At 50.5% G+C, this 27,833-nt stretch overlaps 2 protein-coding genes across 3 annotated transcripts in view; both read right to left on the bottom strand.

Moving 5' to 3' along the window:
* Position 1: 1 nt before the first annotated feature.
* On the bottom strand, positions 2–8,513 carry LOC120757953 (hydrocephalus-inducing protein homolog). The gene is made up of 9 exons (XM_058422146.1): positions 8,475–8,513; positions 7,142–7,282; positions 4,130–4,446; positions 3,596–3,761; positions 3,017–3,106; positions 2,129–2,338; positions 1,628–1,696; positions 1,146–1,274; positions 2–41 (listed from the first exon to the last, which is right to left on the bottom strand). The coding sequence occupies exons 1-9, from the start codon at positions 8,511–8,513 to the stop codon at positions 33–35; spliced, it is 1,170 nt and encodes a 389-aa protein (XP_058278129.1). The 3' UTR covers positions 2–32.
* LOC120757933 (hydrocephalus-inducing protein-like) overlaps positions 8,086–27,833 on the bottom strand; it is a 43,355-nt gene continuing 23,607 nt past the window's right edge. For both annotated transcript variants that reach the window (XM_040075667.2, XM_040075668.2), the window contains 15 exons: positions 27,013–27,134; positions 25,512–25,716; positions 24,677–24,866; positions 23,458–23,557; positions 22,068–22,186; positions 20,688–20,911; positions 18,884–18,951; positions 17,345–17,577; positions 16,430–16,530; positions 15,059–15,194; positions 13,909–14,073; positions 12,868–13,020; positions 10,806–11,044; positions 9,386–9,645; positions 8,086–8,767 (listed from right to left, as the gene is read on the bottom strand). In XM_040075667.2, coding sequence (XP_039931601.1) covers positions 8,742–8,767; positions 9,386–9,645; positions 10,806–11,044; positions 12,868–13,020; positions 13,909–14,073; positions 15,059–15,194; positions 16,430–16,530; positions 17,345–17,577; positions 18,884–18,951; positions 20,688–20,911; positions 22,068–22,186; positions 23,458–23,557; positions 24,677–24,866; positions 25,512–25,716; positions 27,013–27,134 — 2,341 coding nt within the window. In that variant the 3' untranslated portion in view covers positions 8,086–8,741. The remainder of the gene's footprint in view (positions 8,768–9,385; positions 9,646–10,805; positions 11,045–12,867; positions 13,021–13,908; positions 14,074–15,058; positions 15,195–16,429; positions 16,531–17,344; positions 17,578–18,883; positions 18,952–20,687; positions 20,912–22,067; positions 22,187–23,457; positions 23,558–24,676; positions 24,867–25,511; positions 25,717–27,012; positions 27,135–27,833) is intronic.

The raw sequence follows: 27,833 nt of genomic DNA, 5'->3' as shown, positions 1-27,833 counted from the left end.
GGAAAATTTTGCCCGTCTGACCAACAGTCTTCCTAAAAGGGCTGAGTTATGGGAGGAACCTCAGCATGTAAAGGCAGTTAACACTGCCAGTTTTTCCCCGGCATTTTTGGCTTTTGTTGGGCTGGGAGCACCTGGAGGATCCGGCTCCATGGAGAGCCACTCCTTCCCTGTCTGCCTGCGCTGCTATCGCCGCTTCCCCGCCCGCCACGGCAACCGAGCGCTCCGCTTTGTCCCCGAGGGAGCAGCCGCCGCGCCCTGACCGTGACAAGCCGCGGCTGCTGAGCCCGGCCGCCGCAGCCCGCGGGACAGAGCCGCGCCCGTGCGGGGCCGGATCGTGCCCAGCCCGCGGGACAGAGCCGTGCCCGTGCGGGGCCGGATCGTGCCCAGCCCGCGGGACAGAGCCGCGCCCGTGCGGGGCCGGATCGTGCCCATCCCGCGGGACAGAGCCGCGCCCGTGCGGGGCCGGATCGTGCCCATCCCGCGGGACAGAGCCGCGCCCGTGCGGGGCCGGATCGTGCCCATCCCGCGGGACAGAGCCGCGCCCGTGCGGGGCCGGATCGTGACCAGCCCGCCGCAGCAGGCACGCACGCTCGGTGCGGCTGGCAGAACACATGCTCATGCTCCATCTGCCGAGCGGGACGGAGCGCCCCAGGGTTCTAGCGGTAACGCTCTGTCCCTGTCTCCTGTTAACTCTCTCTGTTTCTCCTTTCCTCTCTCTGCTCTCTTTTCTATCCCCTTCTGGTCGGGACCAAACCCTTTCTTTATCAACAAACAATTTTCACATATAATAGTTGCTGCGTTTGTGCCTTATTATCGCCCGAGAAATCTATCAAAAAGAATTCTCCTCTCCTCCCCTTACAGCGGGACAGGACAGTGACCAACACACGTGTGCCTCCCGCCGGTGTCTGCCCTGTGACAGCAGAGCCAGCCACCAGCCAAGGCCATGAGGGAGCCTGTCAGGAGAGCACTTGTTTGACCTTCTCTGCCCCCAGCAGAAATTGCTCACAGCCCTCTCTCTCTCATGCCTGGGTTTGGGGTTTTCCCCTCTGACTTTTTTCCCCCCTTCCCACCCCCCTCTTTTTTTCCCTGTACACTCCTCTGGGCCACTTGACACAGGGCTGGGGTCAGTCACTTGTGCTACTTACAAAGTTGGGGTTGACCAGAAACACACCAGGCAGATGTCGGTCTGCAGTGCTAGGGTTTATCACCCAGCTGAATTTAACCTTGCAGGTGTTCTCCAGGGTGACCGTGCTGTGATGAATTTCATTAAACATCTGGAGAGAAGGCATAGGAGCAGGAAGTTACAGACCCAGGCCTGCTGCTGGGAATCCCCTTCCTCTCTCCTGGGGTTGAAAGCAGACACATCACAGGAGCAGGGAGGAGATACAACACAGGCAACACTTGGGCACCTGGGGAACCTCAAGCACAGGGCACCTGCACAGGACCAGGGAGCTCTGGCAGCACACAGAGGTGGGGTAAGAACCATGTGAGAGCCAGTAAGAAATGAACCTGGGGACACAGGCCCTCTGCACTCTGGGGGGTCACCAATAGCCAGGAGAAACAGGGACAGCACTGAGGCATTCCAGAAGAAAAGGCACCTGCATGCAAGTATTGGCAAGCAACCTACATGCAGCAAGGGAGTCACACAGAGCAACACAGACAGGGCCAGCAGCTGGAAATATATGTGGGCTTTCAGCTGAAAAAGAGGGAAGTGGGGATTATTCTGGGACAGGCTCTCCAGCTATAGCGACAGGAAGCCCAACTGCTTCCCCTGATTATTGTGTGGATTAAGCAAGAGCATCTCCTTGGAGGTCAGGCTTTAGGAGTGGATCAGCAGAGCAATGTCTCAGAGCCATGCCCCTCAGTGCATCCCCACTGGGACCCTGCCTGGCCCTGGAGGCAGTGTTACGTACCCTGAAAAAGAGGCATTCCCAGCATTTTGGCAAGGCTTGGAGATGGTCATTTCAAACCAGCTTGGATGCCGGATGTGTCCCTCAAAGGTTGTACTTCCAAGCCCCAGAGCCAGCCAAGGGGCTGGGAAGGGGAGGGAGCCCTGGCCCGAGGTGGGCAGGAACCCGCTGGCCGTGGTTGCAGGGCAGGGGGCTGTGCCAGGGGACGTGTGTGGTACCTGTAAGCCACAGTCGATCTCCCGGGGGCTCAGGGAGTAGCTGACACGTGAGGCCCCCCCGGTCAGCTCCACCTTGTAGGTGGGGCCTCCCTCCACGTGGCACAGAGCCCTGACACCGGCGATGGTGTTGAGGTGGCCAAAGAAGGTGAAGGAGACCTGCTGTCTCTCTCCCGGCTGCAGCACACCCGACAGCGGCAGGATACTGAAAGCCTGAGCAGAGGACAGGAGAGATTGAGGTGTTGAGCATGGAAACAGATGCAGAAGAGCATCTTGGAGCAAAGTGCAGCTGTAGCTGGAGGGGTCTGTTCCTCAAATATTCCTGCATCCATGCCACTGACCAGTGGAGGGACCATGGGGAAAATCTTCTCTCATACTCACGGATCAATGCATTAATTAATACACTACATTGAAGTGAACTGGGACGTCTCCTGGCAGTAGAAATTCTCTCCAATGCACAACTTGCCTTTAAAAAGCATTTCTTACTTCTTTTAGAAAAGCAGGTGACTCAGAGTGAGAGCTCTTGGAGCTCAGCAAAGGACTCCAGCCCAGCTCATCTGACTCCTGAGGCTTTTCCCCACTCTCTCTCTGATTTCTATGCTGCTTTCTCAAGCTGTCACAGCAAAAATTTCCAATGGACCACCTGATGAGGTCCAAGGGCAGCAATGCCCTCCATAGGTGCTGCACAGGGTCCTTGGGCAGCCCTACAACATGTCCTGCAACTGGCTGTCCTCTCCAACAGCCAGTTGCTTCAGCAGCACTTTGTGAGGAGCCTGGAGAGATGGGAGTGAGGCCCCTCTGTGGGCAGTGCTGAGGACCACCAATGGGACTGGGAGCTACAGCCCTGCTTGGCACACTGGAAATGTGCAAGTGAGACAGATTCCCTCTTACCTTCGCCACTTTGTGTGGTAAGTCCATGGAGTACCTGAATCGCCCCAGCCCTGCTGGGATGTAACGCTTTTCACGAGCATGTGGCGGCACCTGAAAAAGAAGCCATTTTCTGTGCTAGGAGGAAGAAACAGCCACTTTGCAAAGTCTCATCTTGTAAGACAGCTTCAGGGCCATCTCTGCAATACCAGCCCTCAGGTGAAAGCAGAGATCTGGAAACAGTCTGGCTGGGTTGGGAAGAGGGTACACTGAGATCAGGACTCATCACAGCTTGCTCTGGGAAGGAAGCTGGAGGTCTTATCACCATGATGCAGATAAAAGCCTCGTCTTACATTGTGAAGAAAACGAGGCAAAAATATCCCACACTCAACACAGGTCTGTAGGATCGGAGTGAGCTTCTCCAAGGAAAACTCTCCTATTTCTCCCTGCCACACACCCCACATCTAGCCACCGGCCCTGCTGCCCAGCCCACTGTCAGGGCACAGCAGAGCAGGGCAGCAGAAAGGGAGGTCAGCACGAGCATGACTTGTTGGTGGCAAGCTGGGGAGGCAGCATAAGTAGTAGGTGTACAAGAAGATGTACCTCTGCTCCTGGAGATTGGGCAAGATCCCGCGATTCTTCCAGGGTTGTGGCTGGCTCCTCCACATTTCTAATCCGGAAGCGTCTCCATTGAGTTGGCAGGTGCTCCACATAGATCGACTTCACCTTTGGTGGTTTGGGTTTAAATTTAGGTGGGTGAAGCTCATATCTGGAAAATAACAGAACTGTGAACAGAGACCTGCAGTGGGAGGGGGGGAGGGAGGGACACCTGCACGAGTAGCTCCTGGTCAGGATGCAGCCCCTGGGTGGGTGCTGGTGTGTTGAACTGAGAAATGGCCACAGAGGTCTGAGAAAGCAGCTTTGACCCCAGCTTTCCTTCCCAGGGGAAACTACAATGAGCACCAAGTTGGTGGAAAACCCTGAGCATCCAGCCTGACCACAGCTGCTCAGTGTTACTTGCACGAGGACGAGTCAGAATCAGTTTGTCAGATCCTAGGCAAACAGCTTTGTTCTTTGCAAAGTACAAACAGGACGCCAGGAACAAGAGCTTCAAGGAGAGGGCAAAGGTGCACATACATCACCCTGTTCGCCTGGCTGTCTGTCTGGAATGCCCAGTGGTACTTGACAGGAAGTGGGCTGCAGTTGGTCATCTCCAGAGAATGCACTTCTTCAGTGCCAGCCATGACGCAGCCAAACTCCAGGGTGCTGGGCTGGATTTGGAGATTCGGGAAGTGGACTTCTCCCCAAAGGGTGATCTCCTCCACAGAAGGATGGCCTCTGACCATTTCTATCTTCAGCACCTTCTCTTCTTTCCAGCTATTAAAATCCAGTTTATAAGCTGGGTCAAATGCAATGTAGAGACGACAGGTCTGCTTTACATCCACTGTCACAGGCTGCAGGGACAGGAACAGTAATTAATCACCTGTGGGATGACATCTCAAGGTCTGACAGCATGTATCATAGGTTGGCACAATTTTGTTTTCTAGATATAGAGAAATGTAAAATGTTTTTCCCTGCCTTAACTGTGGCGTGGGTTGTGGGGGGGGAGGACAAGTGATTTATTAAAGAAATATGGGTATTGATCTAGTATCGATACCCAACTGTGACGGACAAAAACTCTCTAACAGTTTAAAGTTAGAAAGTGTATGTTTATTACGGCCGGGCAGCACGCAGGATATTTCCCTAATTTGCACTGCGAAATTCACAGGTAATTACAAAGTCTTTTATTTACAAAAGTTTTGAATATCCAAAATACAAATGCATATTCATACCCCTGTCACCTCCCATTCCTCGCTTCATATGCTAATTGGCAAAAAAGGCTATTAAGCATGGGTACTTTGTTTCTTAAAATGAGTCGGGGGTCTATTTTGGGGAGGGGTCACCTAAAATGAGGAAGTAAGATGAGTCTTCCTCGTCCTGACCTTTCTACCTTTTTAATGCATTCGTGACAAATGATTCCTTGGTAGAACTTACAGTTTCCTGTGTTCAATGGGTCCTTTAAGCAGGAAATCTGCAGCTATCTTATGTCCTATTTACCACATTTTGTTTTTCATTACAAGGACAACTACATAAACATAAACCTGACAAGAAATGAGTTACAAGATCTGGGGTAGCTTATCTAAGATCCGGCTTCTGTTAACTGCGAACAAAGGTTACCTATCTACTTCAGCTAATTCAGCAACTTATTATCTTAACTTTCCTAAAAAATCCTTAGTTCCTCAAAATTAACGTCTCACAAGGACATATCAGAAAGGAGGCTGGGACACTGACAGCTAAGTTGACTAATGAGAAGTGTCAGTGTGACTTTGGAAGGAACATTTAAAACTGATCTGCGGCAGACGGCCTACTCTCTTGCTTCGGTGATCTGCCAGGAGGTAACGTGGTCGGGGCCGGGCCCGGGTCGGGCTCTGATGCCTCTTTGAGTGGCTGGGCCGGGCCCAGCTGGGCTTTCAGGAGCTGCTGGCTGCATGGAGCGCGGGGGGGAGCCCAAGTTGCCCCCCCATTGCCGGCTGGGCAGCTGGGCCGGGCCCGGCCAGGCTTCTGAGAAGTGCTGCCCGAATGCAGCGGGGAGGGGAGGGGAGGCCCAGGTCGGGCCCTTCTGCCTCTGGGCGGCTGGGCCGGGCCCGGCCGAGCCTCTGAGAGCTGCTGCTCGCAGGAAAGCAGCTCGGGTGAAGCCTTTCTTTGCAGCTTAGTGGTAGCTCCGAGCGGGACCGCCCTGGATGAGACCGAGGGGTGGAAAAAAGGACATTTGCCGGATTCTTCTACCAGCCCGGTGTGTGCAAGCCCGGGCAAAAAAAATTTAACCCTTTCTTAGCAAGACAGAACTTTTAAAGCACAATTCTTCCTCAAGAGAAAGAAGAAAGAAGAAAACAGAAGGTACATGGAACAAACACTGCATGAAGTCAGTTAGATGAGAAGTGAAAGAACTAATAATATTGGAATAGGATGGAAGAAGTGGACATTTTTACCGGACTTTTCTAAGATAAATTATGAAGAAATGAACTGTTTTTTGCAGCATCTTAGTATTATTTGGGTAGAATGCTATTCTAATCAAAATTAAGGACTGGTGTAATAGCGATTTATTTAGGAACTTTGAAACCCCCGCTCCTGGGTCAAAAAGGAAGTCTCAGCCCTTTGAGACAAAGATTATTTTAGATCTGAAGAAGTATTCATAAATAATACCGCAGATACACTGAGAAGCTCTGCGGATAGAACATCACAGTCTGCAAAAACTCCGGGCGGCAGCAGAATGTGTAACAGAAAGCATTTGACTATTTTGTCTTACAGCAAACATCTTCATAAAAAGATCTTAGAAGGACTCCTCTCCTAAGTAATAAGTAGTTATGTCTAAATAGTGAAACTGACTGAAAACCCTAAGCTGTGTTTTTCTATGTTGTGCAATAAGAAAGTTAATAGTTTGTAAGAGGAAAAAAGCGTGGTTTTGAAGTTTCATTCTGTTTTAGTTTTTTTCCCAGCTTTCTTTTTTTCTATTCTTTTAGTGCGTGTTAATAAAACAATTTTTTGTTCATTTTTAAGCATAAGCCTGCTTTGTTTATTTCTCTCCTAATCTCTCCCTCCCACAAAAATATTAACACTAAATCCCCTACATTAATTGGTGTTTCTGCCCGGTTTTATTAAATTAAAACCATTACAGCATGAAACAGTAAATGCTCCAAGTGTGACCCCAGCATGGGCTTCTCGGTTCATGGTTCATTTCTTGACAGCAAGGGTCTGACTGCAGGCACCACAGTCTAGTCCAGGATTCCCTCAGACCCATGTTTCTGTGCTCAGCAGCAATACAAGCGGGTGGCTGCTGGAGAGCTGGGAGGCTTTCCAGGAGACCCCTTTACTGCATGGCCTGCCCAGACTTAGTTGCCTGCTCCCTTCTCCTTGTGCCTTAAAGCCAGGATGCATCTTCTCAATTCAGATTAAGATTTTGATTCCTTCAGCAGCTCTGCTGATGCAGCTCAGCCCAGCACGCTGCTGACACTACCGAATAAACTTCTCGACTCAAGGACCGCCCCACAGAAGTTTCACCACCACACCCCGCCTCTTCAAACCCCACTGGAGGAGCCCAGGGCTGCTCACCTGGCCATCTGGGAGGGGCTGCCGGTTCGCATTGCACACGTGAAACGGCCGCTCCAAGGACAGCATAAGGTCGAGTGGCAGCGAGCAGGTGTTCTTTATAGTCAAAGGCTGGTACTGCAGGGTCAGGACATCGCTGGGTTTCTATGGAAACAGGAGACAAGGAGAAACAACCTCAGCCAGCCACAGACCCCCTGCTGCTTCTGCTGCATCTTGCAGTTTTCAGTCCCAGAAGTGCATACATTTCTATTCACCCTTTCTATTTGTTTCTACCCTTCCAGGAGATTTTTCTTTATAGCAGATGCTTTTCACGTTTAGAAATCACAGCATCCTCTTGGGGATGGGGAAACACTCCCACGTACAGATGAGGGAATAGGACCCTGAGAGGATGCAGCTGCTTGAACAAGATCTAAAGCAGAAAGTGAATCCAGACCATTTGTCTCCACTTCTGTCTCTCTGTTGGGCAGAACAGCACTAGATGATCTTCACTCGCATACAGCCATTTCTTACAACCTTATTGGCTCCAGCAGCCTCATTAAAAAAAGCAGTTTGTCTGCAAGATGTGTCCTGCAGCCCCTGCTACAGGGACAAGGTGTCTGTGGTCTCAAAGCTATGATCAGCCTAGGCTCTTCCTTCCTGTCTATGCATTGTGCTGGGCTTCCTGCATGGTTCTGAGAAACCAGAGAGTTTGGGAAACTACTTCTGGATGTACTGATATCAAACAGGCGCTGTGCCACAGTATGCAATAAAGCAGTTTGTGTGTGTGGCATCGAGCAGGACTCAAGCAGAATTAGAGCTGAAAAGCTTCTAATTACATCTGAACTGCCCGTTCCAGGGATTCTGTACTTGAGTGGAAGCCTGGGAAGCACAGGAGAGGCCTGAAACTACAGAAACCAACTAATGAAACGTCTTCTCTTTTTCAGACAACTTGCAGGAGAGGGAAGCATGATGCTGGAGTTGGGATCCAGAGACTAAAGGGCACCTGCTCTGCCTCAGTGTTATCATCACTGCAGCTGCAGGGTGTCTGGGGGTCCTTTGAGGCAGGTGAGGCTTAGGGAAACGCACAGAGCTACACCATATAGCTATATCATACAGCATCCATGCCAACAGCAGAGAAGGCAAAGAGACACAGGGGACGATGGGTTTTGCCTTGTCAGCCTGAGGAATCCACAGGAAACTCCATTTTTCCCAGCTTCCCTACAGCATCGGTGTACAGACATCACCGTGCCTTGGAGGATCCTCAGAAACCTCCCTTTACAGTGAGCAGAGAAACTGGCATTTCTCTGGAAGTGACCACGATCCCCCTTGGCAGTGCAGCTGTAAACTGATCTTTTACCTTGGGGAAGTTAAGTACCAGTCTCATCTCTAAAAGCATCTTCACTCACTTTACAAAGTGCCCCAGGAAGGGTAAAGAGGCGCTTTAACACAAGCACACACCCCCCTCAGCCATGCTGTTAAATGCCAGGAGGCAATCCAGAGACTTACCTTCACCACCCAGAACGAGAATTGTCTTACTGATACTTCTATAGAAGGATCAATAAACTCGCACGTAATGATTGTTTCTATTATGTTCTTCGTCACGCTGCCTGTCCCGATGACAGCTTCACACCTCACATAATCCCGCACCACCTGCATGCAAGAGTCTCTTGTCACCAGTGGGTGGTGGCAGAGCATCCGGCAAATGCCCTGCATTGGCTCAGCCCCCACCACGGGCCCTATTCCTGCCGCAGAGTTACGGTCAGTGCCCGCTTTTCTTCCTGTCATGCAGCTTATTTATGCTGCACTCAATTGTCTGTAGCACTGCACCCCAATAGCCACAAAAGGCACTTGTGAGAAACTCCCTCCCTTCACATGGCTTTTGCTTTACTCTGTGCTTACTCCAGATAAACCACTTGGCGCTTGTTTATTTCCCTTTCTTTCTGGGCTTCTAGTCTAAGTGTAACTTAGTTCTCTGCCCTTCTTTGATGACTAAGCATGCAACACTGCCCCAAAAGAGCAATATTTCCTTCCATCCCTACTTTGGGATCAGCACTGGGTTTTGGTGGCTGCGGAATCACAATAAAGCCTTACTGGTCTGATGGTGGCCAGCAAGGAAAGCAACTGGTGCCACCACAGAAACGTGTGGTCTTAAACCAGTTTCTTGAAGGGCCCTGCTCATTTCCCCAGGCAGATGACAAGGGACTGTGGAACAAGCCCAGGGAGGGGATCTGATGGTTCCCCAGGCTCAGCCCGTGGTGAGGACCTCACCTGTGGGACACTGGAGAAGCCTCGCAGCACCATGTCCACAGACTCTCCTGGCTGCAGGTGCATCGACGGTGGCTCCAGCCCAAACACGGGGCAGGGTGTGTTTGGGGCTCTGGGAATCATTTTGGGCCTCGGGGCTGCTGAGGGCCGAGGTGCTCTGGCCCTCCTCCTCAGCTGGGCTGTTACATTCCACCTTCCAGAAGAGCCGATGGAAATGGTGGCCCCCGTTTGTTAGTCTGAACCGACGAATGCAGGGAAGGAGGCTAGAATGGAAGCCAGGATGGAAAAGAGTATGAGAGTAGTTATTTCCCTGGTCATCAAATTGCTCCCAGTGAGCAATCTGAGGTGTCAATAGCTTAGAGACTGTCTTCATTTCCAGCTCTTAATGTGGGCCAGAAACAGTGTCTGATAAGCTGCTCTTCTGATGTCATTATTGCAAAGAGAAATATGTTTAAAATGGTAATGTAGCATTTTCCAGATGAGGCTAACAGGACCTGGTGTTTTCCTCCAAAATGTTTATTCTGTTGTGATTCGTACTGTTACTGTATTTTGTATTAATCTGCGCCCGAAACGGTTACTGAATCTCCCAGAACCTGCCCTTGGGGCCCTTGTGTGTGGGGGCATGATTGCAGGCCTTTTTGAAAGCCGACTCGGAGGCAGTTTCTGGATGATCCCAGCAAGCTGCTAAAAATCATCTGTCTGCTCCAGGAGAGGAAACCAGGGGAGCGGGCCTGTCTCGTTCGTAGCAGCTTTGGTTTTGCACTGGTAGCCATTTGTAGAAACTTCATTTTGCAATCAGAAACTGTTTTGAAGTGAACTTTGCAAACTCTGCTGGCAGCGGAAAAACGAGCGAGGTCCTGGGCAGGCAGGGCAGCAGCAGAGCCCACGAGCAGCGCGAGGAAGCGGCGGCAGCGGCGGTGTGGACCCCACACAAAGCAGCAAGTTTCCATCTGCCTCTGGAACTGCTCTGTGGGCTCCTGCCTTCCCGGAGGGGGCTGCCACCCTCCTGTCTCTTTGTTCCCGGGGCCCCTGCCTGCCTGGGAGGCGCCATTTCGGAAGGGAAGGGAAGGGTGATGCCATCTTCCCTTGGCACCTCAGCCACACGGAGGGACCGCCTCATCCAGGCGCCATTTCGGGAACCTTTTGTTCTAGGGGAGCCTGCAGATCATTGCTTGATCAAGTGAGGCCATAAACGTGTTAGAACTCAAGACAATTCAGTGGCAATTTAGCACCTGGTTTCCCTTTCAGTGGTTTTTGAGGCTATCTAGCAACGCTCAACTGCCCATCACATGTTTCTAAAGGAATCTGCCTTCAGGGAAGGAGTCAGGGCTTTGAACACTGAAGAAGATCTTGCCTGAAGGACTACAGGAAAACTGCCTCTTGTTGCGACAGGAGGAGAGGTGGGAGTGGAGAGATCTCCTACCTGAACTGGTATCCCAAGTTGAGCTCCGGGGTGAACGGTTTGTCTATGACAATTGTGGAGCCAACGCCCAAAGCCTGGAGCAGGAGGATGCTCCAAAGGCTGTTCCCAATGAACAGCTGGATAACATCATCAAAAACCCCAGTGTCATCCAGGGTTGCTCTGATAGTCACAGGAACTGCACCATCAGCAGGGATCACTCCTTCTCTGGGTTCAATAACGTAGCAGTGGGGTTTACAAACCTGTAAGACAAGCATTGTATGCATTTAGTGTGGAAACCATACACCTTGGTCTCTTGTGGGATATAAGAAAAGGGGAGACTAAAGAGGGAACCATAAAAATCATAAAGGCTTAATTTCCCTAAATTTAAGCTATGGTATCAGGCAACAGCAGAGCTTATACAACCTGTATTTTCCCCTTCTTTAACAGACTCTCACCTAATTAACCCAGTTTTGCCCAACACAGGGGATGCTTATCCTCAAGAGAGTGCTCCTTTCCCAGTCTTCCTCTGGAGTGTGTGCCAAGGAAAGCTGCTTTCTCTCTCCTGGCTTCTCACAAAGGCTCAGGGCCAGAGGAAGTCATGACTGCTCAAATCCCACTCCAGAAACCACACAGCTGGAGGACACTGCTGAGAGCCTGAAGAATATCTCTGCAACACCAGCTGAGCAAAATCCCAACACCAAACTCTTCTTTCCCAAGGGGCCATCAGTGCTTCTCAACAGCTCCTGAAGGACTGAAGCCCTCACTTCCCACTGATCATCAGCTGTAGAGAGGTGCCCCAGTGCCCTCTGCTTTTGGAAAAGTCAGCTCTAAATGGTTATAGCAGAGCAGGAAAGCAGGGAACAGAAAGAAAACTGGATGACATGTGCCCTGTGGGCATGGCCCACTCTTCCCAAAAACTCCTGTCATCTGTTTCTCATGGACTTCCAAGGATTGGGCAAGAGAGCTGGAAGAGCCCCAGGGAGGGAGGAAAGGCCTTGCACCAGCACAGCTGCACAGGCACAGCTCTGCAGGTCCAGCCCTGGTACGAGCATGTGAAGCCCATCCTTTACACACCACGACCACCCAGCCAAGGTGCATCGCTCCCTGCAGAGGTGGAAAGCAGAATTTCATTGTGGAGTTAGAGAAAGCTGTCCTGGAAAAATCCCTCACTTTAAGGTTATATTTATCCCCCAAACAGTGCGAAAAGCAGCAAGAGGAAAATTCACACCCCTCCTCCTTGGCCCAGGAGGCTGTGGCTGGACTCTCCCACACGGCTTTATCCACAGACATAAACAAGTCCATAGCATCAGGTTTTAACCAGCTCCAAGTTCAACACACCCAGCATGAAGAAGAACAAACCTCAAGCTCCTCGTAGATCTCCCCCTCCAGCAGACATCCCACCCAGCCCCAGCCCACGAGCCCTTCCTGGCTGCACCAGCCCTGCTCCCCCTGCCAGGGAGCAGCCCCAGCTCCTTCTGCCCTGTGCAGCCTCCACATGTTGAACAGCCTTTCTCTGCAGCTGGTCCCCAAAGATGCTCTTCAACAGCACAGAGACCACAGGCTGTGGGGATGCACAACCCCCACACACAGTGTCTTTGTGTGGACAGCCCAACTGGCTTGACCCACAGCAGGTGTGAAGATTGCATCCCCATGGGCAGTCTGAGGACAGACCTCACACCCTGTTCTCGGCTATGAACAGCAGTTTGGCACAAAGCAAATGTAGATGGAACAGGGAGACCACAGGGAAATCCATGATCTCTGAGGAGCAAAGGACCACAGGTTTCTCTTGATCTCAGAGCTCCAAAAATGTGACACACACAGCTAAAGACCTCCCATAAAATTAGGGGAGAACTTGTCAATCCAGATGAATTTCTGGTCCAACATCTCTGCACCTGATTTCACTGGGGGGTGCCCCAGCTAAAACCTCTCCAGAGCCTGATTCCTCTTGCCTCGCTCAGATGGAATATTGGAGTATCTTGCTTCCTCTCATGCAGGGCAATATGGAAATCTTGCAGATAAAAACCAAGTCACGGCTGCCATTGACCAGCCAATTTCCCTGGAAGACAGCCCCACAGATACTTACGATCTTCATCCTGAAGTATTTAGGGACGAGACCTTCGTTGAAGAGGATAAAATTTTGTGAATTAGGCTGTAGCACTGGGATCATGCCAAACTCTATCAGCCTTGGACTTGGGTAGATTTCTGACAGCTTTCCATAGCTCTGTAGTTCTATTCCCTGTTCATGAAAGCAGGCAAGAAAGATTAAGGGGGGGGGAAGAAAAAATCAAACCACAACAGGGAAACCTAAAAAAGCTTAAACAGCTGAACCCCGCTCAAGGTATTTCTTTAGGGACAGCTACCACTCTCCAGCTGAAATGCTGGGCTCTTGGGGGAAGAAAAACCCCAAAACATACAAACAAACAAACAAACAAACAAAAACACTTATGTATCCACCTCCAAGTTGAAAGGGATTAAGTGAAACTTTCAAACTCCAAATTATTGGCCCAAAGGTAGAACCTTTGCAAGAAATCTCTAGTTAACATCAGGCTGACAGTTAAACAACTGGTTATTCTGGTGGGATAAACCCTTCCCTTTAAGGTAAGCAGCCTGAAAGTTGAAAGCAACTGTTCTGTCAAACTTCAGGCTCCCTGGCACAGCCTGCACTGCCTGCCCTTCCTGTTGACTGATTTACATGCAGTGCCACAATGCTCCAGGTTCAGATGTTTGGTGCCTTCCAGGGAATCTGGCATCATCATTTCCATATGTTTAAATATAAATTTAAATCCTTGCAACTACGCTTCAAATGCCAGCCTTCCTTTCTTTTACAGAAAGCTCAAGGTCCCCAGAAGTCTTCTGACACCCTCTTTTGTGCTGAGAGATGACATTTTAAACCAGATGTTTCCAAAGTTAACAGCATTTGAAAGAGTAATTAACAAAAATTAACCCCGACTCCAGCTTAGATGAACTACATTCTGGGTCAGACACTGAGATTACCACCTATAAGGCATGAGCTGTTTATGCCACCAATCCCTTCTGTCCTTCCCCACAGCAGCCTGTGCCTGTTTTCCCCAGAAGAATCCCTGCACACTGTTGCACAAAGGCACACACCTCCCCTTGCACTCACCAGTGGGTTTCTTTCATCCCCGAACACGCCGATAGGAACTCTGGTGCGATGCCTGCCCAATGTTTGGACTTCGACTACAAGTGGAATCTCTGCAGTGCTCTGAGGCTGGACAATCCCACAGGGTTTGGGGCTGGAGTAGAACACAGGAGAGTCCTCCTTGCGTTCCTAGAAGGGACAGAATCAAATGCAACTTCAGAGGGACCTCTGAAGGAACTTTAAACTCCTTAACATCCACCACAACAGCAACTCACACACATTTTTAAAAATCCCCAGGACAAAGGTAAAAGGCACAAACAAAAATGCAAGAATTATAGGCTTAGCATTCTCAGAGGGTTGTGCAAGGAGGCTGCCAGCACAGGCATCGGTGTCTGTGCATGCAGCAGCTCTTCACAATTGTTGTTGTGCGTTATTTGGGTTTATATTGTATTTCATTTTTACATTGGGTTTTGTAACGGTTTCTTCTGTACCACCCTGTTCCCCTGGAAAATGTTATCACGAGGTTTGTCCCTGCTCCTTCTCCCTGCCCATCCTCCCACACTGGAATGTAACCCAACTCCGTTCCACTCCCACCTTATCTCTGCCTCTAGCCCCTTCCCGTTCCCCCTGGGTAAAGCAAGGAGACCAGGTGGGAAAATCTTTCTCGCTCTTGGGACCGGGACAGGGACGGGGACTGGACAGATCTCTGGACTCTGCGGGGGCAGGACCCCAGAATAAAGCCGTGATCCCCCCCTGACCAAGGGCAGACTCTTTCCCTTTGCCATCAACGTACGCCTGCTCTCTCCAAAAGAAAAGGTCCCAGCAGCCTCTGGGATCTTTAAGGCCCTGAAGGGAAAATGCCTTCTGGTGTGGATTCTGTCTCAAGCTTTTTTACCTCAAGGCGAGGTAAAAATGGAGCACAGGCTCCAGGAGAGAGAGCCACATCACACAACCCTCTAAGATGTCCCACGAGAAAACACCCTGAAGACTAGAATGTAACCTGTTTCCTCAGGAGGTTAAACTGCATCCTAAAGTTTACATTCAGGTAGGATCCTGTTCCCAGCAGCTCTTTAAGACCAAACAGAAACCAGCAAGGTCTTATCCAAACCCCTTTTTTCCCCCTAATAATCTCCTCAATAATATTTGAGAGGAGGAGGTGGGTGCGATGCCAAACCTGGGGAATTAGGCCGTAGCAGCCAGGAAGGTGGGTGTTATTCCTAATGAAGAACTTCCTCTCGAATGGCACCTTCAGGCAGCAGTCATCGATGCACAGGATTGGGGGGTACACTTGCAGTTTAGGAACAAAACATCTGGGCAAAGAGATGACCCCAAGGGAATCAGAGACACTGAGAGAATGGAGAACGTTTACCCCCAAAGATTGTGAAATGGAGCATAACACATTTGTCACTGTCAAATAGACATTTAACAGCCCTACAGTGATAAATTGCCTTCTAAGTCTTCCCACAAAAACACGTCCTGTCAAGGACGGGCGAACCCTGAGAGGCAGCGCCCAGAGGCTGCCAGGTGCCCCAGGCAAAGCACTTTGTCCCACAGCTGCCTCAGCCCCTCCTTTACCCAAGAAGGCTTGCAAGGACTCCTGTAACAGTGCCAGTGATCCATGAGCTCTGGGGGAGCCTTCCCAACAAGGATCAGTGCTCACAAAGGCTCAAGGAACACACGACTCTAGTGTCTCAGTAAAAATGACTCCCTTCTCTCCCATGGTGCTGTTGCCCTGCCTGAGAACTCAGCTCTTTGCCCCAGCCTTGGAGGGCACGAGACACCACCTGCCCTACAGAGGGGTGATCACGCCCTCCCGGTTCCTACAGCTCCCTCTGTCCTTCACTCCACAGGTCCATGCACTGACTGTCCCCAATAGCACTTGCTTTAAAAAATGGCAGCCCAGGCACTGAGTGGATGGCTCTGCCTGGGAGTGGGAACAGCACCAGGGAACTGCTTCCTTCTTGTCATTAAACTGACACCTAGAGCAGCACAGCACAATGGAATTCTGCTGCAGCAAGAGCAACTTTTGCTTTAAGTCTGAGAACATCAAAGCTCAAAATAGGAAGCAGAGGGAAGGAGAAAAACTAGAGCTGAACACCATGGGCTGATTTCTCCTCCTAAGGTCTTGTCCTCACCACTCTTGCTGTCAGCCACTTCCCCACTGTCACACGCCCTCATTAACAGAACCACACCCTGACTCTCAGCAGGCTGCTTGGTGTGTCCCAAACCAATGCAGGGTGGTTGCAACCCAGCACAACTCCACCTCATGCAGGAAGAAGGAGAGGAGGCCCTTAGGAAATTAGTTCCACCTCAAGCACCAGGCCAATGAATTATATCATTCCTGGTCCCTTTAGAAAAAGGCCCAAGACCATGCTGGGCTGTGAGTAGGGGTGCTTTTCACCACAGGCTGCTTTCCAAGCACTGCTGTTCTCACGTCCAGCTGGGCAGAACATGAGGTCATTAAACAACCCTTCTCCTTGGGATCTGCAGCCTGCACACCCTGTGCAAGGCAGTGTGCTGGGGGAGGCCAGGGAAGTGCTGGTACCTGGCCTGGAGGACCAGTGATGCCACTCCCTCGCCAATCTCCTCCAGGTCCACCAGCAATTTCCGGCAGAATTCTGTCACAGTGTTAGGACACAGGGTGACCTGGTGGAAGAGAAGAGCAGTAAATTCCTCCTTACAAAAGTTCATTACCCACGTGTGGTATCCTCCAGTTCTTGTTTGGTGCTAAGGAAAGGGAGGCTTTTGCCTTAACTCTTCTGCTGGTCCATGGGTAGAGCACGGTCTCTGAGAGTAACAAAAGCCTTCTGGCAAAGACCAGATTTGATGCGCACACCTTGCTATCAGGGCATAGGTCAGCTAAATTAAAAAATTAGACTAAAGCTCGATGCACTGCTGTCTTCAAATTAAGGGGCCAATTTGTCATCTGATGACATAAATGCAGAGGAAATCTGCTGACTTGAACAGAATGAGTTCAGCTTTACAGCAGGAAGCTGAGGGCAAAGTGTGGCCCAGCACGTGCTGGGCAGTTCATGGCCTGGGGAGTTTTTGGTCTTCACTGGAGATCCCTGCAGTGAACACAAATCATTCTGCTCCCCAGGAGAGGAGGAATGAGACCAAGAAGAAAAGCAAACTGCTTTATACAATGACATCTCTTTAACAGCCACCTTCTGTCCTCATCCTTGCTCTGCCCACTTGCAATCAAAGAAATTGCTCACAAAAACACAAGAATGGCCTCAGCACTTGACCATCTGCTACATGATTTCAGCTTGTGATTTTGGAAACAAAGCAGTGCTCCTTCAGGAACATCCCAAGTAGCCCAGCTAACAGAGGCTTCACACCAGTGCAGATCTCTCACTCACACGATGCTCAAAGCTGGCATCAGAGCTAAAGCCCTCCCACACTCCAGTGAAGCTTCAGCCCTGGTGCTGAAGTGTGGATGGCTGGACTCTTTCCATACCTCGATATCCTGGTGTCCCTGGGGGAGGATGGTCCCTTGGCTGGGATTCAGTGTAAACTCCCTTGGCTTCACAGAGAAATGAATTCCCTTCCTCCAGGACGGGTCACTGTCGCTGCGTATTTGATCAAAGCTGCTAACAGCAGGCTGCGTGCCATCGTCCGACACGCGGAGCTTGAACGTCACTGGCACCAGGGAGGTGTTAGTCAGGCGACAGGTCTTGGTGAAGGGAAAGCCTAGGAAAAGGACACAAATTCAGTCATCATTGAGAAGAAGCTACAGCAAAAGAAAGGGAGGATGGAATCAGGAGCTAGAACATGATGCAAAGCACTCTAATGCAGTTTCTCTCTGCAGGATCCTTAAGGCATCTCTTGGTTTGGGCCAAACAGACTGAGCACGTGACAGCTCAGAGCCCACTCAACTGGAGACAAACCCGAGCCTTGCTTCGAGATTAGCAATTAGGAACCATGTCGCACCTGACCCAACAAATGGGGACATCACACCCACGCTGCTCCCTGTGATTGCTGCCTGCAAGGGTTTACCCCGCTTTAGCTCTGAGATTTGCTTTCCGTACTGGAAAGCCAGAGACACAGCCACGCATGGTGGGGATGTCCTGCAGAGCCTGGACACCAGCCACAACCTGCTCTGCAGTGGACATCTGGCTTGGCTGGCCAGCTCTGTGGGGAGGAGACTTCTCCCCAGGCCTGCTGGCCAAGAGTCATTTGAACACAGATAAGGGGAAAAACAACTGTGGGCGCAGCCCAGAGCTTCTCTGTGCCCGTCAAGAGTGATCACTGCCAGCTCCAGCAGTGACTCCAGCAGGGAGACGAGAGGCACAAAGGGACAAACACAGATGTCAGAACCTCAAATGAGACTGAGGGAAGGTCGGCAGCGTGGTGCTGCGTGATGTTGTGTGCTTGGCCCCGGGACTTCACCAGGCTGCAACTCAGCATCGTGATCGAACCTGCCTGCCTTCCCCGCTTCTGCCTGCTGCTGTGTGGCAGTGCCGAGATGCCCTGCTGCCCGTCGTTTGCAAAGGCAGCGATTTCCTGCTTCCCGCCCTGCCGGGGCCGGCTGGGAGGGGATCACTGCCCTGCCAGAGCCCACAGCTCCTCCTGCCTGTGATCATAACTACACCAAGGGGGGAAAACAGGACTTGGCGGGTTGGAAACTTGCACCATTGCATTGTTGTCTGTGCTGTCCTGATATATTCTAGTAAAGAACCGTTATTCCTTTTCCCATATTTATGCCTGGAAGCCCTGTCATGTCAAAGGTATAATAATTTGGAGGGAGGGGGTCATCTTTCCATTCCAGGAAAAATCCTGCTTCCCTTGGCAGAATCTGTCAGAGACACCAGCAAATACTTGGTTCTATTTGATGCCACAGTGGCAAAATGCCACCTGAGGCACCAGCAGCCCTGCAGTTCACACCCTGAAGAGGCTGCTGTGGCAGAACATGAGTGCCGGATGCTTTTATGTTCGAGTGGTCGTTTCTGGAACGCACAGATCCCTCCCGCTGTGTCCCAGCCCAGGGAACACTCACCAAAGGAGATGTCACCGAAGTCGAGCTCATCGACGTCGAAGTGTAAAGTCGGTCTATGGACACACCCCCTGTGATGAGGAGGACAGAGGAGGAAATGGCTTGGTTAAAGGGAATTGCAAAGCCTCTGGCTGTCATGGCTCGGGGACATAAAACCTGGTGTCAGAGGCACCGTGGGTTTCAAATCAACACACCACCATGTGCTCAGCACAGTGTCCATGTGCACGGGAGGCAGCTAAAGCCAAGTGGCCAGCAGCAGACAGCCACTGATGGGGCTCTGGGCACAGGGCAGGCAGGAAAAGCCCCCGAGTTGCTGGTGGTCCCATGAAGGACCCTGAACCCACACCCAGACGTGACAGTTTTGAGACAGGAAGCCAAGGGAGCCCCAAACATCATCTGAAAAGAGCACCAACAGTTCTACACAGTGGACAGATGAATCCTAGAGGAAAGGACCGGTTTGTCACCAGCGCACCAGCTGACACAGCCAAGAGCAATCGCTTAAACCACCAGACATGGGTGTCCCGGATCTACCACACCTCCTCACGTGTCCTTGAACTCAGCAGACAGACTCCAAAAGTCACCAGCATCCACTGAAACCAGCACGTGAAGCTGCACAACACGAGTTTATTTCATGGTTGATGCCAATCAATGCCCCCTCTGACTTTTGGTTAAAAGTCAAGGACCAGTGAACTGTGCCTTCACCTGTGTTCACAGGACTGCCACTGGCTCTGCTCTACACACCTCAACAAGAGACACCTGCCCTTGCTCAAGGAGAAAGCTGCTTATGCAGTAACATCCCATGACCAGTTTGGGGAAGGGACAGAGGAGAATCCATTATTGGATGGTGAAAGGTTCCCTCTTGATTTCCAAAATATAAAAGCAGCACTTTTCCTCCAAAAACAAAGCCAGCATAATTGTTTCTCTACTACGAGCACACCTACTCAACACTTTTCTCTTGCTAAGTAATAAATGTCAGGCTCTTTTTTATACATCTCCCTTATCTTATTGGTATAATTGACTGCAGATTGCTTTCATTTCTTTACTGCCTTGATCCTGTGCCTCCCAACAGCAGCAGCCTAGCTCCAGAGCAGCCAGCATCAGCTTTCCTGCTTACACTACATTATCCTATCAGCACACGGCTCAGGCTAGCAGGAACAAGCCCTCATGCTGCTCTGGTCCTAGCACTGAGCTCTGCCTCCCCTGTCATCACCCCTTCTCCTTTTTGCTGGGCCAGGATTATCTCTTGCAATGGCACCAGCCCATGGGATGATGCCCATGTCCTGGGGACAGTTCCTGCTGCACAGTTCCCTGTCTCCCACGTCAGCCTTTTCCTGGCTATGGAAAGGAGATATCCAGAACACTCTGCACAGGAGTTGGGAGCACAGCTTGTCCCCCACAGCATGGCCATGAGAGGTGAGCTGAGGCTCATTTGGGATGGATTATTAACAGAGCTTTTAGAAACACTGCTGCTGGTGCAGAATCACCCAGGCTGGCCCATCTCCAAAGCCCTGGGGGCCCTGCTGGGTGTTCAGGTGGGACATCTCAGAGCACCCAGAGCAGCTACTGCCCAAAGCTGATCCATGCCATGGCCCAAGGCAGAGAGAGATCCCTGCAGGGAGGAGTCATTCCACCCCCCCAGGTACCACACAGGGCAGCGGGCATCCTCACAGTAAGGCAATCCCAGGACAGAGCAGAGATTAAGACCTCAGGAAACACCTTTTTTCTCTGCTCAACCCCAACATGAGGTAGATGGGGGAAGTCCCAGATACAGCTACACATGTGCCCACCAAGCTCCCAGAGTCCTTACTTGATGGTCAGGATCACAGGCGTAGGAGATCCAGCCACACTGAATTGGAATTGTTCATCAAAGTACCCCACCACAGTGGCATTGAAGGAGATCTGAATAGTCTGGATCTCACCCGGTGCAATGATGCCCTCCTCAGGTGCAAACTTGAAGCAGGAGCCCACGTGTGTGGTTGAAGGGATGTAGGTGAAGGGAGCATCAAGGAGTCCTTTGTTAATCAGTTTCACCTGCAGCATCAAGAAAGCAAAATAGAAACACGTGTGGAATCTTCCCTTCTTGGGAGTTATTTTCTAATGGTGCAATTAACACCTGGAAAAGGCAGAAGATGCTTTGTGCTGCTGGATGGCAGAAGTCAAAAAAATACAACAGGACAAGTTCTGCCTTTGGGTTTTCATGCAAAGCAGTGGTAACTCCACATAGCCAGAGTCACCCTGGGGTTATCCCATGGACACAGAGCAGGCCACCTCTGGCCAGCATCACCAAGCTCATTCAGACCTGGCCCTGAGAGCAACGTGGGGTGATTGCAGCTGCGAAGTGAATCGCCACAGAGCTGCCGCTGCCCCAGTTAGCACAGCTCCAACAGCACCATCTACTCATTCACCTTTTCCCGTATCATGAGAACAACACATTGAGAATGAGGCATCAGCATCGAAATGTACAGACAGCACCATCTTTTGGTAAGAAAACTCAGCGTGTCTTTGCCTTCCACAGCCAAACTTGAAAGTGTCTGGCATGATGTAGCGCCTCTTTTTCTACCTCTTTCAGTTGCTCTCTATTTTTTTTGCAAACTTGACACTATTGGAGGGAGGTAAATAGGTAGAAAAATCCTTTGCTTTATTCCCAGGAACACTTTTCTCTTTCTAGAGCCAGAGATGCTCCAAGGTTGAAGCGTGGTGAGGGACTGGTCAGCAAGGGAAAGAGCTCCCAAGCCCTTTGCAAGGGCCAGCACTGAGCCAGGAGGCTGGAAGGCTTTCCTGTGACTTCCAGGAATAAGCAGGACACTGAAAATTGTTTGCAGTGGCCTGAAGCTCAAACATAGCCAGTTTTTCCAGCTGCTTCTGAACAGCCCAGTACAAAGGTGCCTTGTGTCTGGTGCTGCCACAAAAGCCTCTGAACAGGCAGCTTTTTGACCCAGGGTTGGTTTCATATGCCAAGGGGTTGTTTTGCAGGAAGCCTCCCAGCTGATCTCTAAGGGAGGCTGCCCAAAAGAAGGGATTGGAGCTTCCTGGACAACAGACACACCCTTCTGACTCCCCCAGATTTGACCAGTATGTGAAATATTCCCTGCTCACAACTGCCCAGGTTGCCAGGAATTCCACGGGTCCACCAAGCTTGCTGCTGCCTCAGGAGCCATCAGGATCCATCCCAACCCCTGGTACTCACCTCACAGATGTGGGAGGTGTTGACAGAAATGCTCCCAAGGTTCAGGGTACCACTGCAGAGTTCAACCAAGGGTCCTTGGCCTTCCCCTCTGAGGCTCAGGGGCAGCCTGCTCTCACGGCCTGGGGAGAGATGTCCATTTCAGTACAGTAATTCCCTCTGTTATACTGTATTTTTCCAGGCTGCCTCAATGCTTGTCCCTGGCTCTGAGCTGCATGCAACCAGCTCCTGATGCTGCAGGACAAGATATGGACCCTTCTCTTCCCTCAGGAGATATCCCCTGGGGTTGACTTGCAATTTCTAACCCATTCCTTGGGCTGGTTTCCAATTTTAGCCACCGGTTTGCTGAGTTTAAAACATCTCTGATGTCCTGTAGTGACAGGCCAAGGAGTAATAGGTGTAAATTGAAAGGAAATTTATGTTAGATGTTAGGAAGAAATTTTTAACTGTGAGGGTGGTGAGACACTGGAGCAAGTTCCCCAGGGGAGTTGTGGAGGTTCCAGCCCTGAAAGTGTTCAAAGCCAGGCTGGATGGGGCTTGGAGCTACCTGGTCTAGTGGGAGGTGTCCCTGCCCATGGCAGGGGCCTTGGGACTAGATGATCTTCCATTCCATCCTTAAGGTCCATTCCATCCTTAACATACTATGACCCTATGGTTTCCTTCCCATGCACTTAGAGGAACTTGGAAATCCATTCCATGACGGCACAAAGCTCATTAAGAGTTTGGCAGTTGCTTCCTGGCAAATTGGCAGGCAGCAATTGCCAAATCACCTGGCCCAGTAGCACACGACCTTGTTGCCAAAGTCCTCAGTTTCTGACACTCAGAACTGTGTTCTGTTTCCACAGACTGAGAGCTGCAAGGTGACAATTCCCACACAGGGAGAGAAGCAGGTGCTGGCCAAGGGTGGTCCTTCCACAAACAGCCTGGGCTCAGCAGGGCTCAGCCACCTCTGGCCTGGTGGTATCTGGCAGTGGGAGGTGAGCCAGGGTCAGGCAGCACATTTCTAACCCAGCTCCTACTGTCTGATGACGGATCCAGGTCAAATGGACCCATCCTGGAGGTCAGTGGTCTAGAGGGGCTTAGTGCTTGTTCACTAAAGCTGTTCTGCTCTGTAGCTCCTTGGCCTTTGAGGAAATGCTGGCAAAGCCATGGCATGAAAACTTCTCCCTGCACTCCCTGCCTGGGTTGTTCTGGGATCAGCAATCCAGACACAGGTGTTCCGAGCCCTGGCCTTGCACGGGAGACTCCCTGGAAGCTGCAGGGACAGTGGGGGTGTGCCAGCACTGCCCTGCTGACCAGGGACTCTTGCCAGCAGTTACATGGGAGCCCAGTGGGCTCAGGCTTGCACCATGGCTTCACTGTGGGTGAGAGAAGCAGGGGAAAGGAGCTGTACCTGAGATGTTGCAGTAAGCCACACATTGATACTCTCGTGCTTCTAGGGGTTTAAAGGTCACCTTGATTTCGGCCAAACAATGTGGCCCAATCTCTCCCTCCTAAAACAGAAAAAGGCAGCAAAACATTTATCTTCAAACTTCACACTTCTTGTTTTCAACCAGTCCTGCGAGCCTTTCTTTAGAGCATCAATGATGAGTGAACAACACAAAAAGCCCAAGGAAACACTCCAGACCCAGCTCAACACACTGCTGGAAGCTCTTAATGCTCAGCTGATCAGCTCCCACTCTCCACAATATTCCTGCTGCTCTTACACAAGCTGTTGGTCACATCACGCTGCTGTCAGCCACAGTGGTATGTAACTGCCACTGGGCACTGGTGACCCTTGGCCTCAGATGGGCCATAGGAGTAACCAAGAAGAGAACATGATCCCCTTCCTTGGAAATAAAAATATTAGTTTAACCTGTTTGGAAAGAAAGCAGAGGCTGGGATTATTCTAGGGTTTACTCTGAGATCAGAAGGCATTTTGCACTGTGAAGGCACCAGGCATTCATCATCTCTCACAATGCCAACACTCAGAATCAGGGCTCTGGCTGATGGGAGGATGTGGGGGGTTGCTTACATAAGCAGAAAAGGAAAAGGTTTTTTGTCCCTGCGTGCAAGAGAATTCAAAAGGCCCAGTTAAACTTCCCACCCTTGTGTCCAGGCTCACAGACGACACTGGAAGGGAGACTCACAAACAGTGCAAGTCGTGCTTACAGGAAGGGATTGGCATTTCTATGATTAACCTTGGGCTGAATTTGGCCTCCTTTTCCAGAGAACCACTGCACGCTTCAGGTCAGTGTGGAACTGGCAGTGCTCCCTCCAACACTCTCTGCTAAACCCCACACAGCACAGCACATGACAGGGGAGCCCCTACCTACAATAAGGGTCCCTGGGGACACTGCAGGGGCACGCACGGAGTGCCCCTGAGCTAGACCCCTGGCAGCAGAGCTGGGCTTTGTCAGGCTGCCAGCCCTGCCTTGCTCCTGCAGGGCAGAAATGCCTTTAGCAGAGAGCTCTGCAGCCGCACCACCAGAAACTCCATGTCCTCCCTCTCAGCACATCGAGGCAGCTGAGGATCTGCCGAGTGACCGCATCCGGGGGAACGGGGCGAGGGTAGGGTGGGTGGGAGGAGGAAGAGGAAAAGGAGGAAAAATAGGTTCTCAGCTATCACTTACCATTGGCTCAATGAAAAAAATATCATTGGAGAACAGCATGGGGTCTGCTTGCACCTTTGCCTTGTCCTGCTTGTGCTTGTTGGACAGGAGGAGGGCGCGATTTTCACAAAACCCCTTCTTCTTCATTTTCTTGTCCTTTTTGTAGGCTTCCAGCCAGACCTTGGCCGATGGCTGCAGCAAAGAACACTGCCTGCAGCCACAGGGAGAGACAAAGGCAGCAGCTTGTTTAATAAGCCACATATTTGCAGACAGAAGTGGAAGTGCAGGAGAGCAAAGCACTTGGGGAGGAGCAGCAGCAGCTCCCCAGGGTTATAAATACAGATTGTATTGTTGGCTTTTCGCAAATATTAAAATGAATGCTATATGGATAATATTGAAATAACTTTGCTGTATGTTATACTTTTTAAAATTATTTCTGCTGTGACCAAAACTTGGAAATAGCAGTGTGATAAACATCTACATTTCTTAGGCTACTGCATAATATTAAATGGAAACGATGGGATGGTGAGAGGCTTTCACCTTTGGAAAGAGGGGCTGGCAACTCAGGAAATATTTAAGGATGTTGCCAGGTCATGTAGGAAGAAGATTAGAGAGGCAAAAGCCCAATAAGAACTTGAGGAAATCCAGTCATTGCAATCAACTTTTCCTTCCCAAAATGCCATCCTTGGCTGGAGTATAAATGGAACTGGAATGCCAAGTGCTGGGCTCCTGAGGCCCAGGGACACACACCCTAATGCCAGGGATGGTTTACTTGGCCTAAACCATTCAACGTGGGGCCATACATTAGTTTTAGTCTTGGGCCGTGTATCTCATGAAATGCATTTTTCAAACCAACCTCCTCTTCTCTTCATTCTCGTGTTCCTCAGTAGGAAAAGCCTTCCACTGGAAGTGGGCTGTGATGTTACTGCTGTTTTTGATGAACATGGTTGTGTGTTTTGACATGTTGACAAAAGTCTTCTCAACCTTCACGAAATTTGTGTTCAACTCAATGTTTACATCTTCAGCTTTTCCCTGCAGGTTTGTGCAAATACTTTCTTCACCTGGAACAAAGCAGAGTCTTTGTTCAGCTCAGTTGCTGATGGAAGCACAAGGAACAGAATAAACCACAGGTCACAGAACAAAGTGTCACAGCTTTAGCTGTATTAGCAGTTCCATGGATCAGTACCTTCATCACGCCCTGACAGCTCTGTGTGTACAGTGTGAGGATGTCCTGGCCACCTCCTTAAACCCCTTATTTCTGAGCGTGTTTGTAGAGATTTGGCCCCAAGCTGACAGTATGTACAGTGAGATTTGTCAGATGTGCTCAGGTGACCCACTCAGATCACCAGCATTTCTGTATCAAAGTTCTTCAGGAGACGCTGAGGAGCCGTGGTCAGTCCTGCCTTGCCCAGGTCTCCCCTGGGCATCCCACGAGACTCCTGTCTCTCCTGATCCCTTGGATGCCTTGTTGCTGAAAGGCAAATATGCCTGGGGGCATGTGCGCAGAAAAAGGAGGCCCAGAGGAACAAGTGAAGTGACAGCCCACAGCAGGAGGGGACACAGGCCAGGAAACGCAACCAGCCTGGCTCTGCAATATGACAAACCACTGCAAAATGAACACCATGAAAATCATCATCATCTCCCTGTCCAAACTAACAGCCCCATCAGTCTTGAAATGTTTTATATTGTTCTGATCTCAAAAACCAAGCTGGAGCATTTCAAATTAAATTAAAAAGGGACAAAGAAAAGATTAGAAAGTACAGAACAGCTTCTATATGAAGACTGAATGGGATTCCTCAGTCTATGGGAAATCAAATGGGAGATAGATGTGAGAGGTTTGCAACAGCATGAACAACCTGGGAAATGGGGACGAGGAAAAATTTGTCTTGATTCGTCACCAAACAGGAACTCGAGGGCCTGAAAATGTTATTAGACAGAAACTGCATATATGTGTAGAGAGCAACATAGAAAAAGGGTCTGTGACAAGCCAAAGGAAAAGCGGAAATTACGGGACAGAGGTGTGCAAGAAATACACTGCATTACAGAGAGCCTGATGGAGACCTCACACCTCACATATGGCACTGCCCAGGAATAAAATAAAACTTCACCCAGGCATAGCCACACGGTAGTGGAGAATCAGGGTTCCTCCTTCCTCCACTCAGCAACTCCCGGCAAAAATCTTAGCCCTGTTAGAGGGGATCCACTTTATCAACCCCCCAAACACCAACTAGTTCTCAGTTTTCTTTGGGGTAAAGCTGGAACAGGGGAGCTACGTCCAGAGGGAACGGAGGGGGATGGGAGAGCAGGGAGTGATGGTGGAGAACTGTCCCTGTGCCCGTGCAGAGCCCAGCACTCACCTGTGCAGCCCACTACCAGGGATCCAGAATGGTCACCAGCCGTCAGCGGGTGAAATCCCACTGTCACCTGCATGGTGTCACCAGCGCCCAGAGTTCCTGTGGCTGGAACCACGGAGAAAGGACTGCAACACAAAGAGAGGGGTCAGGACTCAAGGGGACATCTGGCCATGATATTCCTTCTGCAGTGCACGTCACTTCGGCTCACTTGGGCCAGCAGGGAGCAAACCAAACACAGTCAACAGAAGACAGACAGAACAGACAGGATCAGAAACAGCTGCTGACCCACTTCTGAGGAGATGCAGCCCTCAGAAGATCCTGTGGGTTAAAATGACCTCATCTCCCCCATACTCTGCATCCAGCTCTCTGCAGTGAGACTCAAGGGTCTGACTGCCAGCAATCCCATCAGAGAATGGTTTGTGAAAAGCACAGAGAGGGACAAGAGCTATCTGCATGCACAACTTGACACTGACTTGCCTCAGGAATTTCTCTTTTCCTGCTGCCTATAAACCTCATCTCAAGAGATTCAAATGTTAAGGCACTACCTGTCCTCTGAGATTACAGCCTAGGAATCAGACAGGGAGAAGGAACTTTTCCTTGAAGACCAAGGAATAATTACTGTTGAATTTGTCGTGTGGGTCTTTGGTTTATTTTACCTTGAAAACATCCTGATTTAGCCTAAAAAGGGCACATTTTATCAGCATTTCAATGAAAGCTGCTCCAAGAAAAGGAGCAATCAAAACTGTGAAAGAGTGCAAATGCAGATTTAGAGCAATACAGGAACATGGAAACAAGACCCAAAAGGAGGACCCATTTACAATCTG

This window comes from Hirundo rustica, chromosome 11, assembly GCF_015227805.2.
Source record: "Hirundo rustica isolate bHirRus1 chromosome 11, bHirRus1.pri.v3, whole genome shotgun sequence".
In the NCBI taxonomy this organism is placed as follows: Eukaryota; Metazoa; Chordata; class Aves; order Passeriformes; family Hirundinidae; genus Hirundo; species Hirundo rustica.
This window is presented reverse-complemented; position numbering and strand designations above follow the sequence as displayed.